At 43.8% G+C, this 15,438-nt stretch overlaps 1 protein-coding gene across 1 annotated transcript in view; it reads right to left on the reverse strand.

The window, feature by feature from the left end:
• LOC131922203 (interferon-induced GTP-binding protein Mx2) overlaps positions 1-2,087 on the reverse strand; it is a 30,046-nt gene extending 27,959 nt beyond the window's left edge. Inside the window, exons 1-2 of the mRNA XM_059276964.1 lie at positions 1,980-2,087; positions 18-144 (exon numbers count right to left, since the gene is read on the reverse strand). Of these exons, the coding sequence (XP_059132947.1) occupies positions 18-116 (99 nt within the window). The 5' untranslated portion in view covers positions 117-144; positions 1,980-2,087. The remainder of the gene's footprint in view (positions 1-17; positions 145-1,979) is intronic.
• Between the last annotated feature and the right edge of the window lie 13,351 nt (positions 2,088-15,438).

The raw sequence follows: 15,438 nt of genomic DNA on the forward strand, positions 1-15,438 counted from the left end.
ATGGACATGGGTCATACCTGGTTTTTCTCTCCTAGGCCAGACTCTCCATTGGGCAATGGGTCACTGGATGAGGCTAAGGAAGTAGAGCTTCCGATTTCTTCTGTACTGAGAACCATATTTGATTTCTGCTTCCTGTTGGGTATTCTGTTGGAAATGAAGATTATAAATTAGAAAGGTTTTGAAACCAATTTTCTATACATTAGCTAAGATCGACACATATCAGAGACAACAGTATTACAACCTCCATTCCTTCTCTACCCACCTCAGGGGTCTATGCTTCCCATCAACATCACCCTATCATCTCACCTTATAGAGGCAGGTATTTATTTCTCATGTGGGAAGGGGATCATGAAAGGGGAGTAATACTAAATGCACTCATGGAAGCTGTTAATCTAGAACATTCTTCAGACACAGCTCTCCTTCCCCTGCTTTGGAAAGACCTCATATTACAAGGGGTCCCAGGCTCCAGAATGAATACCCTTTACTCTCAGATTGACCCTCATCTATTGGTCCATGGCTTTCTTGGCTAGTCTCACTGCACAATCAAGAGATATCACTCTTCCCCAGGCTTGTGTCCCATGACCAAAGACTCCTAGTGACCAGTCAAAACAGAATACAGAGAGTCTGTTCCTTTTCTGGTATCTAAGCCCTATGTTCTGTCTGCAAATCACAAGCATGTGCAATTCTCTTGATCACCTTTGAGACTTGGTGAATTTCAGGAGCAGAGCAACCTCAAGGATCACACCCTCCTCTGTTCATTCAGTGCCATGGGCACCCAGCTGCACTGTCATCCTGAGTGCATCTGCCCATCTAGATCTTGGTCCATTCAAGCAAAAGCTTCTCCCAGCACTAGATCAACCCTAATTTGCCGGGGAGCTACAGGATACCCTGCTTCCTGTCTCCCCACATCCTAACTCTTTCACGCTACAGATCCCGTTGCACAAGACCATCAGGGCAGCCCCATCACATTTCATGCAGACTCCTGCTCACTTGAAGTTCAGGGTCAGGTCCACACAAGTAACCAGGTGTGGTGGGCTCTAAGCATTCCTATCCAGGCATACCTGTGCCCATTTGTGCTGTCCTGGGGGTGGTCGGCTACACTTCCATGCTACAGTAGGCAGTGGGCATATGTCAATGGCCCTCGTGTGTCATATACCATTTATTATGGACAATGATCCTAACGGCAGGGATCCCCTGGGTTTCTGTCCTGTTAGAAAAGCATCTTGAGCCCATTTGGAAACAAGAGCAGCATGGGAATAGGTTTCAGCCCTTTCACCGTGAGAACCCCTAACCACCCGCTATCCTGCCTGTCCAAGAGTGGAAGCCTTCCCAGGCCTGTCTGGGTGTTACAGTGCCTGTTGAGAGACTCAAGAGCCCTTTCTTCTCCCAGGTTCATGCCCTCCATGTCCCCCCTGCAATTGAACTTTTGAAATGGAAGGTCTGTGGGACACCCTGCACTCTGAGCAGAGGTAGGTCTTCAGACCACCCAGGACATCTCTCTGGGGACTGGATAGACCCTGGGTATGTACATTTCTCTACTCAGATCCTCTGTCAGCCCTTCCAGCAGGGTCCCCAAAGGAGCCTCCTGCCTGCATTACAAAACCTGCCCCTAGGTCTCCAGGCATCCTCCCACCCCTAACAAGAGACCTCTATCTGCTTTTCCATGGGTTCCTGGCCATGCAGCAGGGGATCTGAAACCTCTCTTCTATTCCTTAGCCCAAGACCCCAGATATCCCTGAGACCCCATCCTCTCCTGCTGCCTCCAGACAGACATATTTGGATTTTGGGGGATGTTTCAAACTGCTGCCTGCAATCAGCAGCCAGGTGGGACCCACGATGTCTAGCCCAGAAGCCCTGCCTGTGCTGTAACTGATCCTCTTATTTTAAAAGCACCTAGAAGTGATCTACAATGTCCCCCAAGATCTACAAGAAACCTAGAGTCATCCCTAGCCCTGCACAGAATCCTGTGCTGTACTCACCACTCTGACTCACTCCTCAGCAACACAGTGTGCAGTTCCCAGGGCTCAGACCTCTTTAAACAGTACTGGCTCCTCCCCTTCCAAGGGAGAATCGAAACTTAGTGAAAAATTGCCAGAGCTTCCTGCCCACCCACCCCCACTGTACACAAACTGAACTCAGAAACGAAACTCAACCTCAAGGGCCTTGGCTGGGTCCTAAGTTCTAGAAATTGCATATTTTGGGCTCAACCCACCAAGACCTGCTATATGGACACCAGCTCTGATGGCTGCCTGCTTTCCCTCAGGACCAGCCCATTACTGTAAGGCATCTTTTCCCTAGGCCATTGCAGCTGCACCAAAAAGAGGCACAGATAAACCATATTAGCAATCACTAGGAACCCTGCCAGATCTCTGGGTGACTTCTAACAGCAGGTCCTAAGGGCTGAGCACACTACTCCTGCAGGACTGGTAAGGGTGACAATTGCTGGTCTTCATGGAGAAAGGGGGCAAGCTCTGAGTCCTGCTGCATCTTTCCCCTGTATTCAAAGCAGAGCCCTGCTCTGCAGAGAACATCCCCCAGCTCAGGGAAGTAAGTGCCTTTCCTCCTCAGAACCCAGGGACTTGATGCTGCAGCCCTTTCCCTGAGCTGCCTGTCCTGGGAACTGGCAGGACAGACACCAGGCTCCCTTTGTGTTCACTAAGGAGCAGAGCCCTGCCACAGGGTCTTGACCTCTGTTTCCAGGCTGAGAGCAGGGTCTGTGGCTAACACCTAGTCCATGCTGGTGGGGCTTGTAGGTGGGATCAAGCAGTTCCTGGTGTACACTGATTCTGTGGTTTTAGAATGCATAGTGATGAGGCCAGTAGATTCAGTGACCTCAGATGATGGCACCCTGTAATCAGCTTTGTTTTGCTCCTTTCCTTCCTATTCCCTCCCTCTTACTACCTTCAGTCTCTCTTTCCTGCTCCCTCCTCCTCCCCCCTCCCTGTTCCATTTCTCTGTCAGCTCAGACTTAGTTTCAGTTTCATTTCTCTGGGTCTTGGAAAATTATTTCAGTCTGTGCAGAGAAACAGATACAGAGCTCAGGTCCAGGAGAAAGCTGGAGGGAGTCTGGGTGAGTGGGAGGTGCCTCAGAGAGGAGACAATGCCTGGAGGAGGGGCAGATGTGGGGTCAGTGGGCAGTGCTGGCAGGAGGAGGCCTAGGAAGGGTATGTGGCAAGGAACAGGGAGCCTGGACATAGAAAGAACTGAGCTGGACTGGAATCGGTGGGTGGCCATAGAAAAAGGACCTGCCTAAGGCTGGCAGTCCCCCTGCACTCTGACTGCCATGCTGCAGGAGCCTCCACACTGTTTTGCTGCTGCCCAGGCCTGAAAGAATTACAGAGCAAACCCAGATCTCCACAGCTTAGGCTCTGCCCTTGCCTCAGGAGAAGTCTCTCTACTCCTGGGCCTGCTTCCTGGACTAGTCCTGTGTGTTTTCTCTTCTATGTATGTCACCTCTTCCCAGAGGTGGCTGTGTTTCATGCAGGGTGTTTGGACTGAAGAAACGTTTCTGAGGACACAGCAGACAGGCATAGATGCAAGTGTGCTCTGGGTTTACATTAGAGGAGGCCTGGAACAAAGGCATTGGGGGCAAGAGGACTTGGAGACCAGGAGACAGTCCATAGTCAGAGCTCATTTCCAGCTTCCTGACAGGAAGGGAAGGTGTGGTGCCCACCATGTCCTGCTCTCCGGTCATCGTTTCCAGTTACCAAACACATTGCTGGAGAGAGCAGGTGAGCAGCTGATTGCTGTGGTGGTTTGGATGAGATGCCCCCATAGTCTTGGACATTTGAACACTTGATCCCCAGTTTGGGTATTTTATGAGGAGTGATATTGCTGAAGGAAATATGTCACTGGTGCAGGCTTTGAGAGTTTAATCACTCATTCATGTCTAGTTCACTCTCTCTGCTTTCTGCTTGTGGTCCAAGGTGTGAGATTCAGCCTGCTTGTTGTTCTAGTTCCTTCTGCCTCCACCTTCCATGCTGGACTCTTATCCTTCCGGAACCACAATCCCATAAAACCCTTCTTTCCTCAAGTTGCCTTGGTCACGGTATTTTTCGGTTTTTTGAGACAGGGTTTCTTTGTGTAGACCTGGTTGTCCTGGAACTAGTTCTGTAGACCTGGCTGGCCTCAAACTCACAGAGATCAACCTAACTTTACCTCCTGAGTTCTGGGATTAACCATGTGTACAACCATGGACCAGCCATGATGTTTTTTCACAGCAATAAAAAAAATAACTAAGACACCAGTTAGTCTTAAGAAGAGGGGAAATCTCTGCTATAATTTTCAGATGCTTTGACCAGCTGCCAACCTACCCTGCAAAGTGGAAGCATTGTGCTGTAGCTCTTTGTGGCCCACAGAGCTGGTCACTGCTGGACTCACCAGGGCAGCATTTCTGAGCTGAGACCTGTCACTGCAGAGGTGTCCTCCTTTTCCTTCTGAAACAGAAGTACAATCTTCGCCTTGAATAAAAAAAATAGATAATAAAGGATGTCACTGTTTCTAGGTATAGAGGAGAAGAGAGTTTATTATAGATAAAAGGGAGAGCATAGGCAGAGACAAGGATATCTGTGAGAGTCCAGAGTGAACATGATCCTGAGCCAAGTGAGGAAAGGGGGATGGGAGAGGAGCTGATGACCAAGAGAGGTGGCCTGGACCAAGAGACTGGACAAAAGACTGGCAGAAACAAAATGGCTGAGTTATAGAGGAGCCAGAGGAGCTGGGAGAAAGGTAGCCCAGCCTAATACTTGGGCTGGACAGTTCAGGGTAGGGGGCAGGGTATGCCAATGAGGAGGGCACTCTAATAGGTAGAGACTGAGGGATGCTGGGAACACCTCATGACCAGTGTCCAATTTTATATGTTAATGGGCACTTCAGGTAGCCATTTCTCCCAGGTTTGATACTTAACATCCCAGCCTTTTTTGATAATAAATAAATGATAAGGGTGCTTGGAACCACAAAAAATATGAAGTAGGAGTTTATATGAATATGGAAAAAGAAAATACCTGGAAGAAGCCAAGGACCTTCCAGGGGTAAAGCCAAGACTCAAGGCATCTTGGTGTTATTAGCTCTTGTATATTAGCCACTTTCCTGCAATGAAATTTCTTGCATGCTATTGTGGCTCTTCCTTTCGAATCCTTTTTTTTGGGGGGGAACAGTGTGTTTGATCATGCATTGGGCACAATTTGCCCTCTAAAATGGAATATTTTGATAACCTTCTGTGCTGACAGCAGTAGTGCTGCCAGAACTAAATTTCAAGCTTCTCTGTAACTAATGTCATTCGCAACATCCAGCCAGAACCATCTCTGGTCCAAAGTATCTTAGCTGAGAAACTCTCCAGACTTTTTAAGAACAGACCATCTGTCAGAGAAGGTAAAGATTTACACTGACTATTGCCCAGGCATGATCGATGTGCTAATTAAGTGCGGAATTTTCCTTTTCCAAATATTATCTCTAGTTCCAGATCACCCTTTAACAATTAACAGGTGCACCTAGCTGTACACAGGTTGCCTAGCCCCTGAGTGCACTCCCCTGCCCTGGCAGAAAACAGGTGGCAGCTGAGATAGCTGGACAGATAAGGAACCAAAGGAAAATAAGACAATTTTATTTTCACTTGTCACTGATAGACTCCTAACACTTTACCTAACCACTTCTAAAAATATAGTTTGCACACATAAAATCCCCTTTGCTTAGATTTTAGCCAAAATTAGCCCCTAGTTGTTTCATTTCCCCATTAGTCACTTTTCTTCTGGATTGCAGGTGATGGTTGACAATTCTTGCTCTTTTGTGTGGATCTTATTGCCCCTTCTTTTGTCCCTGAGGTAATTCAAATTTGGTGACTTTGCCTTAGCCAGAACATTGCTATTGCGTTATAACAGTAAACCTCAGAGACTTGAGGAGAACTAGATTGGAGGATGAGAAGAGAGAACTAGAAGAGTGAGATGGAAGATGAGGAAGAGCCAGGTGGGGAAGAAAAAGATGAGAAAGGATTTGATGGGAGAGGAGCTAAGATGGGGAAGAACTAGGTGGATGAGAACCTGGATCGGGCAGAACTAGATGAAGGAGTTCAGATAGCATTTATAGGGAATAGCAGAAAAATGTAGAGAGAAATCAGGCAAGAAAGGAGCTAACTAAATAAGAGAGCAGAATAGAAGCTGCGTGGAGAGAGAAATGACTCAAGAATAAAGTGAATGGATTAAAGAGATTTGTGTATGTAGATTCATTTTTATCACCAAGGATTAGATTATCAGCTGATTGTAGATTCTTCCACAGACCCATGGAGAAAGCTATTGAGGGGCTGGATACCAATAGTCTTCATTACAAGGTGTGATGTAATCATGATTACTTCATGCTTACATGGTGATGTCATGTTTGGGGACCCAAGAAAGCCAGAATGATGGCCAAGGCCAGGAAGAGCAGGCTGTTTCATTCACTCTCCAGGCTCTGTGGCACCTTCTGGGGTTAGTGAAGTACAGACAGAATTGGAGTAGTCTGTGAGGCTGAACCACTTGGGGATAGCCACCTTGGAGCCTCTAGGATGCAGATTCTAGCAATACCCTGAGCTGACCAGTTGTTGGAGAAATCTGTAGTTGGTTTCCTGTCTATTGGGACAGATAGCCTAGGGAAAGAAGGCACAATTAAGGAGTTTAGGAGTGCTATGGATGTTTTTCTGTATGCTGTGAAAATGTGTTGCTCTGATTGGTTGAAAAAAAAAAGCTCTTTGGCCAATGGTGAGGTGTTGGGCCCTGACCCCCCCCCCCCCCGTTCCTTGAGTAGCTGTTGCCTTTCTTGCTGACCTTGATCAGATGTCCTCCCTATGCTAATTCTCTGCCATTTTCCTTCCTCTTGAACAGCTATAGTCAGTAAATATCATCAGGAATCTGAGAAGGATAAATTATAGCAGGAGGTTTAATCTAAATGTCTTATATCAATTAAAATGACCAAGACTCACATACTACCTAGATGGTTCCCTAGGCTCCCATGGTCTCGATGACTTTGTTGGGGACAGTGGTTGTAGGTCTTGGGCTGTCATACAGGACAGCATTTAATCTCCAGCTGCCACACAGAGCAGCATGGGCCTTTGGCTGCCAACCCAGATCTGAGAGACTGTCTTGTGGAGAAGGAACTTGGAGCAGTGACCTCACTTTGACCAGGCACAGAAGGCCCATCAACCCAAAAGAGTCCACAGCTTGGGCAGAGCCCTGAAAACAGGCAAGGCATCGGGCAGTTTCATCCAGTGGTTAGAGTTACCATATTCAGGTGGAGTCATTATGCTCTACCTACCTCATTTGAATACCATAGAGTTCCCACTAGGAGCATTTTTCTCTATAATGGGAAGCTTTCTCATTAAATATTTTAAATGCCATATTCAGTAAATCTCTGAAGAGTTTGAGGACCATTATCTATTAAGTATACCTGATTTTTGGCTTAACCTTGAAAATACTTACAGGAGGCTAAAGCTTATCACTAATTGAATTGCATAACACTTGGTAAGTTAAAAGCTTTTTAATAATTTTTTATTAAAAAAATTCTTTCCTTTTACATACCAACCCCTATTTCCTCTCCCTCTTCTTCTCCCACTCCCCCTCCACCTCCTCCCATCCCATCCTCATCCCCTCCTCTTAGGGGGTAAGGCCTCTCTTTGGCAGTCAACACAGGCTAGCATGCCAAGTTTTGGCTGGACCTAGCCCTTCCCCTCTGCATCAAGGTTCAGTAAAGCATCACACCATAGGGAATGGACTCTAAAAAGCCAGTTCCTATACTCAGGATAAGTCCTAGTCCCATTGCCAGGGGACCTCCAAACACATCAAGCCATGCAACTTTCACTCACTTTCAGAGGTCCAAGTGTGGTCCAACGCAGGCTCCTCAGCTGTCAGTCCAGAGTCCATGAGCTCGCACTAGCTTGGGCCAGCCATCTCTACGGTTTTTCCCATCATGATCCTGACCCACCCCTTGCTTTTGTAATCCTTCCTCTGTCTCTTCAATTGAACTCCAGGAGCTTGGCCTGTAGCTAGAGTTTTCCTGCCTGACCCACAGTCAGGACAAATCTCTCTCACCTGCCAGTCCCACAGCCACTCAGACCCGACCAAGTAAACACAGAGACTTATATTGGTTACAAACTGTATGGCTGTGGCAGGCTTCTTGCTAATTGTTCTTACAGCTTAAATTAATCCATCTCTATAAATCTATACCTTGCCACGTGGCTCGTGGCTTACCGGCATCTTCACACACTGTTTCTCATCGTGGCGGCTGGCAGTGTCTCTCTGACTCAGCCTTCCACTTCCCAGCTTTGTTCTCCTCCTTGTCCCGCCTACACTTCCTGCCTAGCCAATGGCCAATCAGTGTTTTATTTATTGACTAATCAGCAACACATTTGCCATATAGAACATCCCACAGCATTGGCCAAGTGCTTGGCTCTAGATCTCTTCATCTGCTTCCATCAGTCAATGGATTTAGGTACTATGATAACAATTAGGGTAGACACCAATCTGAGTGCAAGGGAAGGCTAGTTCAAGCACCCTTTCCACTATTGCTATGAGTCTTAGCTGGGGACAATCTTGTGAGTTCCTGGAGTTTTTCCTAGCTGCAAATTTCTCTCCATCCCCTCAGTGGTGCACTCTATCAAGGTATGTCTTTCATATCTCTTTCTCCCTGTCTCTCCCCCCACCAATTCGGCCACCTCAAGCCCTCATGTTCCCACCTCCCATCTCCTCCCCTCTATACCCTTCCCTGTTTACCCAGGAAATCTTAACCTTTTTTTTTTCTGGGGTGATCCATGTATGTCCCTCTTAGGGTCCTCCTCTTTAACTAGCTTCTCTGGGGTTTGGATTGTAGCCTGGCTATCCTTTGCTTTGTGTCTAATATTCACTTATGAGTAAGTACATACCATGTTTTTCTTTCTGGGTCTGGGTTACCTCACTCAGCATGATTTTTTTCTAGTTCCATCCATTTTCCTACAAGTTTCATGGTGACATTGTTTTTCTTACAGCTGCGTAATAGCATTGTGTAAATGTACCACATTTTCTTTATTCATTCTTCCATTTGAGGGGTCTCTAGGTTGTTTCCAGGTTTTGGCTATTGTGAATAATGCTGCTATGTACATAGTTGAGCAAATGTCCTTGTGGTATGGTTGAGAATCTTTTAGATATATGCCCAGAGTCGTATTGGTGGGTCTTGAGGTAGGCTGATTCCCAATTTTCTGAGATATTGCCATACTGATTTCCAGAGTGGCTATATATGATTGCATTCCCACCAGTGGTGGAGGAGGGTTCCCCTTTCTCCACATCCTCAGCAACATAAGCTGTCATAAGTGTTTTTTATCTTAGCCATTCTGACAGGTGTAAGATGATATCTCAGTGTCATTTTGATTTGCATTTCCCTGATGGCTAAGGATACTGAACATTTCTTTAAATGTCTTTTGGCCATTTGAGATTCTTCTGTTGAGAATTCTTTGTTTAGCTCTGTAGCCCATTTTTTAATTGGATTATTTGATGTTTTGATGTCTAGTTTCTTGAGTTCTTTATAAATTTTGAAGATCAGCCCCTCTGTCAGATGTGGGGTTGGTGAAGATCTTTTGGCATTTTGTAGGCTGTCTTTTCTTATAATAGTTTTTTTTATGAGATTAATATTTTATAGCTTGATCCTTGTTAAGTTTGAGCCTTAAAATTTGAGTTGAAGACTTAACTGAAGATCCTTTTAGCATCAAAAATAAAACATTAAACTATAAATAAAGTCTATGGGAAGACTGGGAATTTCTTTCTTTCTTTCTTTCCTTTTTTTTAAAAAATTCTTTATATGCACCTGTAAGGATTTAGTGACAGAACCAATGTTAGGGTTAAAATTACACCAGGCAACAGATCTCAAATAAGAGGCTTTTTTGCAAGGAGGAGAGAGTGAAAGGCTGTATCAGAGTAGGGGCAGGAGAGAATGAGAGAGAGAGAGAGAGAGAGAGAGAGAGAGAGAGAGAGAGAGAGAGAGAGACAGACAGACAGACAGAGTGAGAGAACAAGAGAGTGATCTGTGATGGCAGGGACCTTTTAAAGGGTTGGAGACTCATGATGACATCATAGCTGTTGGTGTGTTGAGTGGCTGAGGGAAGGCTGTGGGAGGGCCTGATTTCCAACATTCCTCTCTTTTATTTATTATAAAAGATGAAGGAATTGGAAGGGGTGATGCTGAGATAAGAATGTGGGCATCATGTTCTTTAGACTGCTTCCTGATGTCTGAGAGTGTTAACATATTTGGGGACTCAAAATGCCACAATCCTGGACAAGTCCTGGAAGAGCAGGCTGATTCACTTACTGTCCAGGCTCTATGGGACCATCTGGAGTAGGAAAGTTCAGGCCTAGTTAGAGCAGTCAGTGAGTCTGGACCACCTGGGGCTAGCCAAGTTAAAGTTGTCTAGGATGCAGATTTTGAGGGATCACCTGGAGCTGGCTCTTGAGCACTCTGTAGCTGATTAAAATCTGCTGGGACAGATAGACTAGGAAGAAAAGGTAAAGTTAAGAAGTTAGGGGTAAACTTTTCTTTCTTGGATGTATATTTGATACTTTGAGGCCATGGTCCTGGTATTTAGGGAAGTGGGTCCCAAACCAGGGAAAGGGCAGAGATCCCACCCTAAGGAATAGGCAGTAGGTGGGGAAATTTAGGCTGTTGCTTCATAGGAGTACTTATCTGGAGTCCATTTGATCCATAAGAGGTGGATTCAAGTTGATTTCCTAGAGCTTACAAGAATTTTTAAGTTTGCAAAAAGAAATGTTTAGATATGTTATCATTACCATTGTTTGTAATCTGTACTGAAATCTACATTATAGAAAAGGCAGTAGACTAACTCTTTTGTGTCATAGAAGGTTGGGAAATGCTTTGGGTTGAAAGTATGAACACTCTTTAAGGTGAGCTCAGAGAGGATAGAAACCTCCCACGGAGCAAAAGAGCAAAAGCTCCCTTGATCTTGATTTTCAGTATGAATACAGTATGAATATGGTGAAAGCTGGATCTCTTCCCTCTTTCTGGAAGACTGGAAATATTTAGATTACACAGACATTTTTAGCACAGTGAGAAGCACTTTTAAGTCTATACTTAGAAGACGAGCAAAGGAAATTTAAAACCTTGAGCTTGTGACTATGATAGTAGCAGTGCTTTACCAGAGCTAGATTAATAGCTTATCAGAACTCCATTGTTAATTTAAATCTCTACACTTTAGATGCCTCTGTATAACAACAGCATAGCAAGGGAACAATTCTGAAACATATTCATTTTTTAAAAAATTAAGTAAATGTAGACGGGCGGTGGTGGCACACGCCTTTAATCCCAGCACCTGGGAGGCAGAGCCAGGTGGATCTTTGTGAATTCAAGGCCAGCCTGGGCTACAGAGTGAGTCTCAGGAAAGGCACAAAGCTATACAGAGAAACCCTGTCTCAAAAGACCAAAAAATTTAAAATGTTTCTGCATTGGTGTTTTTGCTGCATGTACGTCAGTGTGAGGGTGTGAGATCTTGGAGTTACAGACAGGTGTGATCTGCTTTGTGGGTGCTGGGAATTGAACCCAGATCCTCTAGAAGAGCAGTCAGTGTTCTTAACTACTGAGTCATCTCTCTAGCCCCCATTTTTCATTTTTATATACCTTAACTCACTTCCTTATACCTTGCATTTACACACCTTAAGTCACTTTCTTATCAAAACTTAAGCTTTTACATCCTCAGAACTTACATAAACTTTATACCTTTTTCCTGTCTCACCATTAACCACGAGATACAGGTGGTTGATTACTGAGAACAGTTATTGTAAGGTGAGATCTTTTAATAAAGGAATAGTAAAAAGTTACTTTGAAATCTGTTTTGTGAGTTTATCTCTTTTCTGAGTCTGGTAACAAGGTAAACTGTGTCTAGATCTAGTAGTAGCTCTAGGAAAGTGAGTCCTGATTTTTACACATGAAGAGAACTGAGGAGGCAACTGAAGCCTTGTTTGCTACTGTTAAACTGGCAAAACTATCATTAGCCTAGTTGTCAAAACCATCAGAGATCTGAGAAGGATAAATTCTACCAGAGTAAGCAGGAAGTAAAGACTAAACAGCTTCCAAATCTATTAAAAAATAATAGACTTGACAGAATCCATCCATTTGCCTGCAAATTTCATGATGTCATTGTTGTTTTTTTACCTCCGAGTAATACTCCACTATGCAAATGTACCACATTTTCTTTATCCATACTATGGTTGAGGGGCATCTAGTTTGTTTCCAGATTCTGGCCATTATGAATAATGCTGCTATGAACATAGTTGAGCAAGTGTCCTTGTAATATGATTGAGCATCCTTTTATATGCCCACAGTGGTATTGCTGGGTCTTGAGGTAGATTGATTCCCAATTTACTGAGAAACAGCCGAACCACCAAAGTGGCTGTATAAGTTTGTACTCCCACCAGCAGTGGAGGAGTGTTCCCCTTACTTCACATCCTCTCCAACAAAAGCTGTCATCGGTGTTTTTTGAGCTTAGCTATTCTGAGAGGTGTAAAATGGTATCTCAGAGTCATTTTGAGTTGTATTTCCCTGATGATAAGAATGTTGAGCAGTTCCTTAATTGTTTTTTGGCTATTTGAGATTTACCTGTTCAGAATTCTCTGTTTAGCTCTGTACCCCATTTTTTAATTGGATTATTTAGTATTTTGATCTATTTTTTAAAATTGTTTATATATCTTAGAGATCAGCCCACAGCCCCAAAGAAGCTAATTATAAGGAGGACCCTAAGGGGGATATACATGGATCTCCCTAGGAAGGAGAAATAGATAAATAAGATCTCCTGGGTAAACTAGGGGCAAGGGAGGGAGATGGGGAATGAGAACATGAGGGAACAGGATGGTTGAATTCACAGAAGGGATGAGAGAGAGAGCAATGAAAGCAATATCTTGATAGAGGGAGCCAGTATGGTGTTAGGGAGAATCCTGGTGCTAGGGAAATTCCCAGGAATCCACAAGGATGGCCCCAGCTAAGACTCCTAGCAATATTGGAGAGGGTGCCTGAACTGGCCATCTCCTGTAATCAGATTGGTGAGCACTGTAATAGAACCTTTATCCAGTGACTGATGGAAGCAGATACAGATATCCACAGCCAAGCACTGGGCCAAGGTCCAGGAGTCCAGTTGAAGAGAGGGAAGAGGGATTATATGAGCAAGGGGGTCAAGATCATAATGGGAAAACCCACAGAGACAGCTGACCTGAGCTAGTGGGAGTTCACGGACTCTGAACTGACAGCTGGCGAGCTTGTATGGAACCAAACTAGGCCCTCTGAATGTGAGTGACAGTTGTGTGGCTTGGTCTGTTCGTGGGAACCCTGGTAGTGGGACCAGGATTTATCCCTGGTGCATGAACTGGCTTTTTGGAGCCCATTCCCTATGGTGGGATACCTTGCTCAGCCTTGATGTAGAGGGGAGGAGCTTGGTCCTGCCTTAACTTGATATTCCAGGCTTTGTTGACTCCTCATGGGAGGCCTTACCCTTTCTAAGAAGTGGATGGGGGGTGAGTGGGAGGAAAGTAGGGGAGAGCAAGAGGAGGGTAGGGGGTGTGGTGATATATTGTGTACCCCAATAAAGCTTACCTGGAGATCAGAGGACAAATCCAGCCACTAAATTAGACAGAGATCAGGCAGTGGTAGCACATGCCTTTAATCCTAGCATTCGGGAGGCAGAGATCCATCTGGATCTCTGTGAGTTTAAGGTCACACTGGGAACAGAGCCAGGCATGGTTGCACATGCCTTTAACCCCAGCACTAGGAAGGAAGTAAGATGGCAGGGCACAGCAAAGTATATAAGGCGTGAGTAAACAGGAAGTCTCTCTCTTGAGGCTAAGGACTTCGTAGAGGTAAGAATGTGGCTGGCTTTTTCTGTTTCTCTGATCTTTTGGCTTTCACCTCAATATCTGGCTCTGTTTTTTTTTTAATAAGACTATTTAGCAATTTATGTCACGGGGAACTGTGGTTGGTATGTAAAATGAAAAAAAAATTAAATTAAAAAAACATTCAGGTGGAGTTCTTATGTGGCCTGTCATCTTCTCTGGAGGAGATTAGGGGTGCTTCCAGGAGCTAGCATTCTCTCTATCATGAAAAGATTTTTTTATTAAACATTTTAAATGCCATGTTCACCAGATCTCTGAGGCATTTGAGGATCATTATCTATTAAATACATATAAACTAGACAAACTGCTTGTTTCTAGTTATGTTTGGGGCTTAATTTTGTAAACATGTACAGGAGGCTAAATAAGGCTTATTCCTGTAATTAATTACATTAGCATTTGGAATGACTACAAGTATAGTTCTGAACACATTGAAGAATTTCATCATTTATAAGATGACTGATAATTAATTTGCATGTCTTTGTTATCCTTAACAGTTTACAGTAAGTTAGTAGGTTTTATAAGAATAGGACTTTACATTCCATTTTCCATCCCTGTTAGGTTTAGCCTTTAAATAGTAACAATTTTTTAACTGAAGCTCTTCTAGCATCAAAATAAAACTTTTAATCATAGATATAGTCCATAGAGAGGCTGACAACTTTACTGATCCTTTTGTGGTGTATCATTATAAGCTAGACAAATATTACTGTGAACCGAATAGACCTTTGGGGTTTACAAATTTTGACTATCAAATATATATTATTTATCTAACATATGTTATTTATCCAAAAATTTTAGCAGCTTGGTATTCAACAGTTATGAAAGACATGGGTAGTTAGACATACATACTTTGCAAATCACAATTCTCCAGCACCCTTTTACTTTCAGTTTTAATGATTCTTACTATATATTATGAGAGTTCCCTTATGTCTTTCCCTTTGGGAAATTCTGTATGGGATTTGAAGGATGAAAATGTATAAAACAGCAGCCTCTTTAAATAAAGCAATTCTTTGGGAAAAAAATCCCCACCACTGTGCAAACATATAGCAAAATAACTTTGCCTACTCCCACACAAGTTAACACCAAGTTGCTAGAAAATTTAGATAAGTAACATATGCTTGATATTTGATAATCAATATTTATAAATTCCTAAGGTCTACTCAAGTTCATAGTAATATTTGTCTAGACTTATCTTTGCTCACTTTAAGCTTTAGCTATTTGGATAAACTAAGCCATACAAAAAGCTGCAATATTCTATAATGGAGAGTCTGGTCCCCCAAGAAAGTCCTTTTCCCAAGGTCAGAGAACAAAGCTCCCATTTCCTCAGGGGCTGGAAGGAAAGTTCCTGCTTACTACAAAAGGAGTAATTCTCCTTATCTCTGTCAAGAGGAACTTGTGGCCCTTCCATTAACATATGACCTTGGTGCCTAATAACTTGTCGAGGTCAATCCTAGCTCCCTCAATCCATGCTCAAAAATCCCACCCCAGTTCACAAGCCCCCTTTCTAATTCTTTGTGAAATTATAGAGTATAAAAGTATAGCCTTTTTTTTTTTTCATTAA

This window comes from Peromyscus eremicus, chromosome 12, assembly GCF_949786415.1.
Source record: "Peromyscus eremicus chromosome 12, PerEre_H2_v1, whole genome shotgun sequence".
Taxonomy (NCBI): domain Eukaryota; kingdom Metazoa; phylum Chordata; class Mammalia; order Rodentia; family Cricetidae; genus Peromyscus; species Peromyscus eremicus.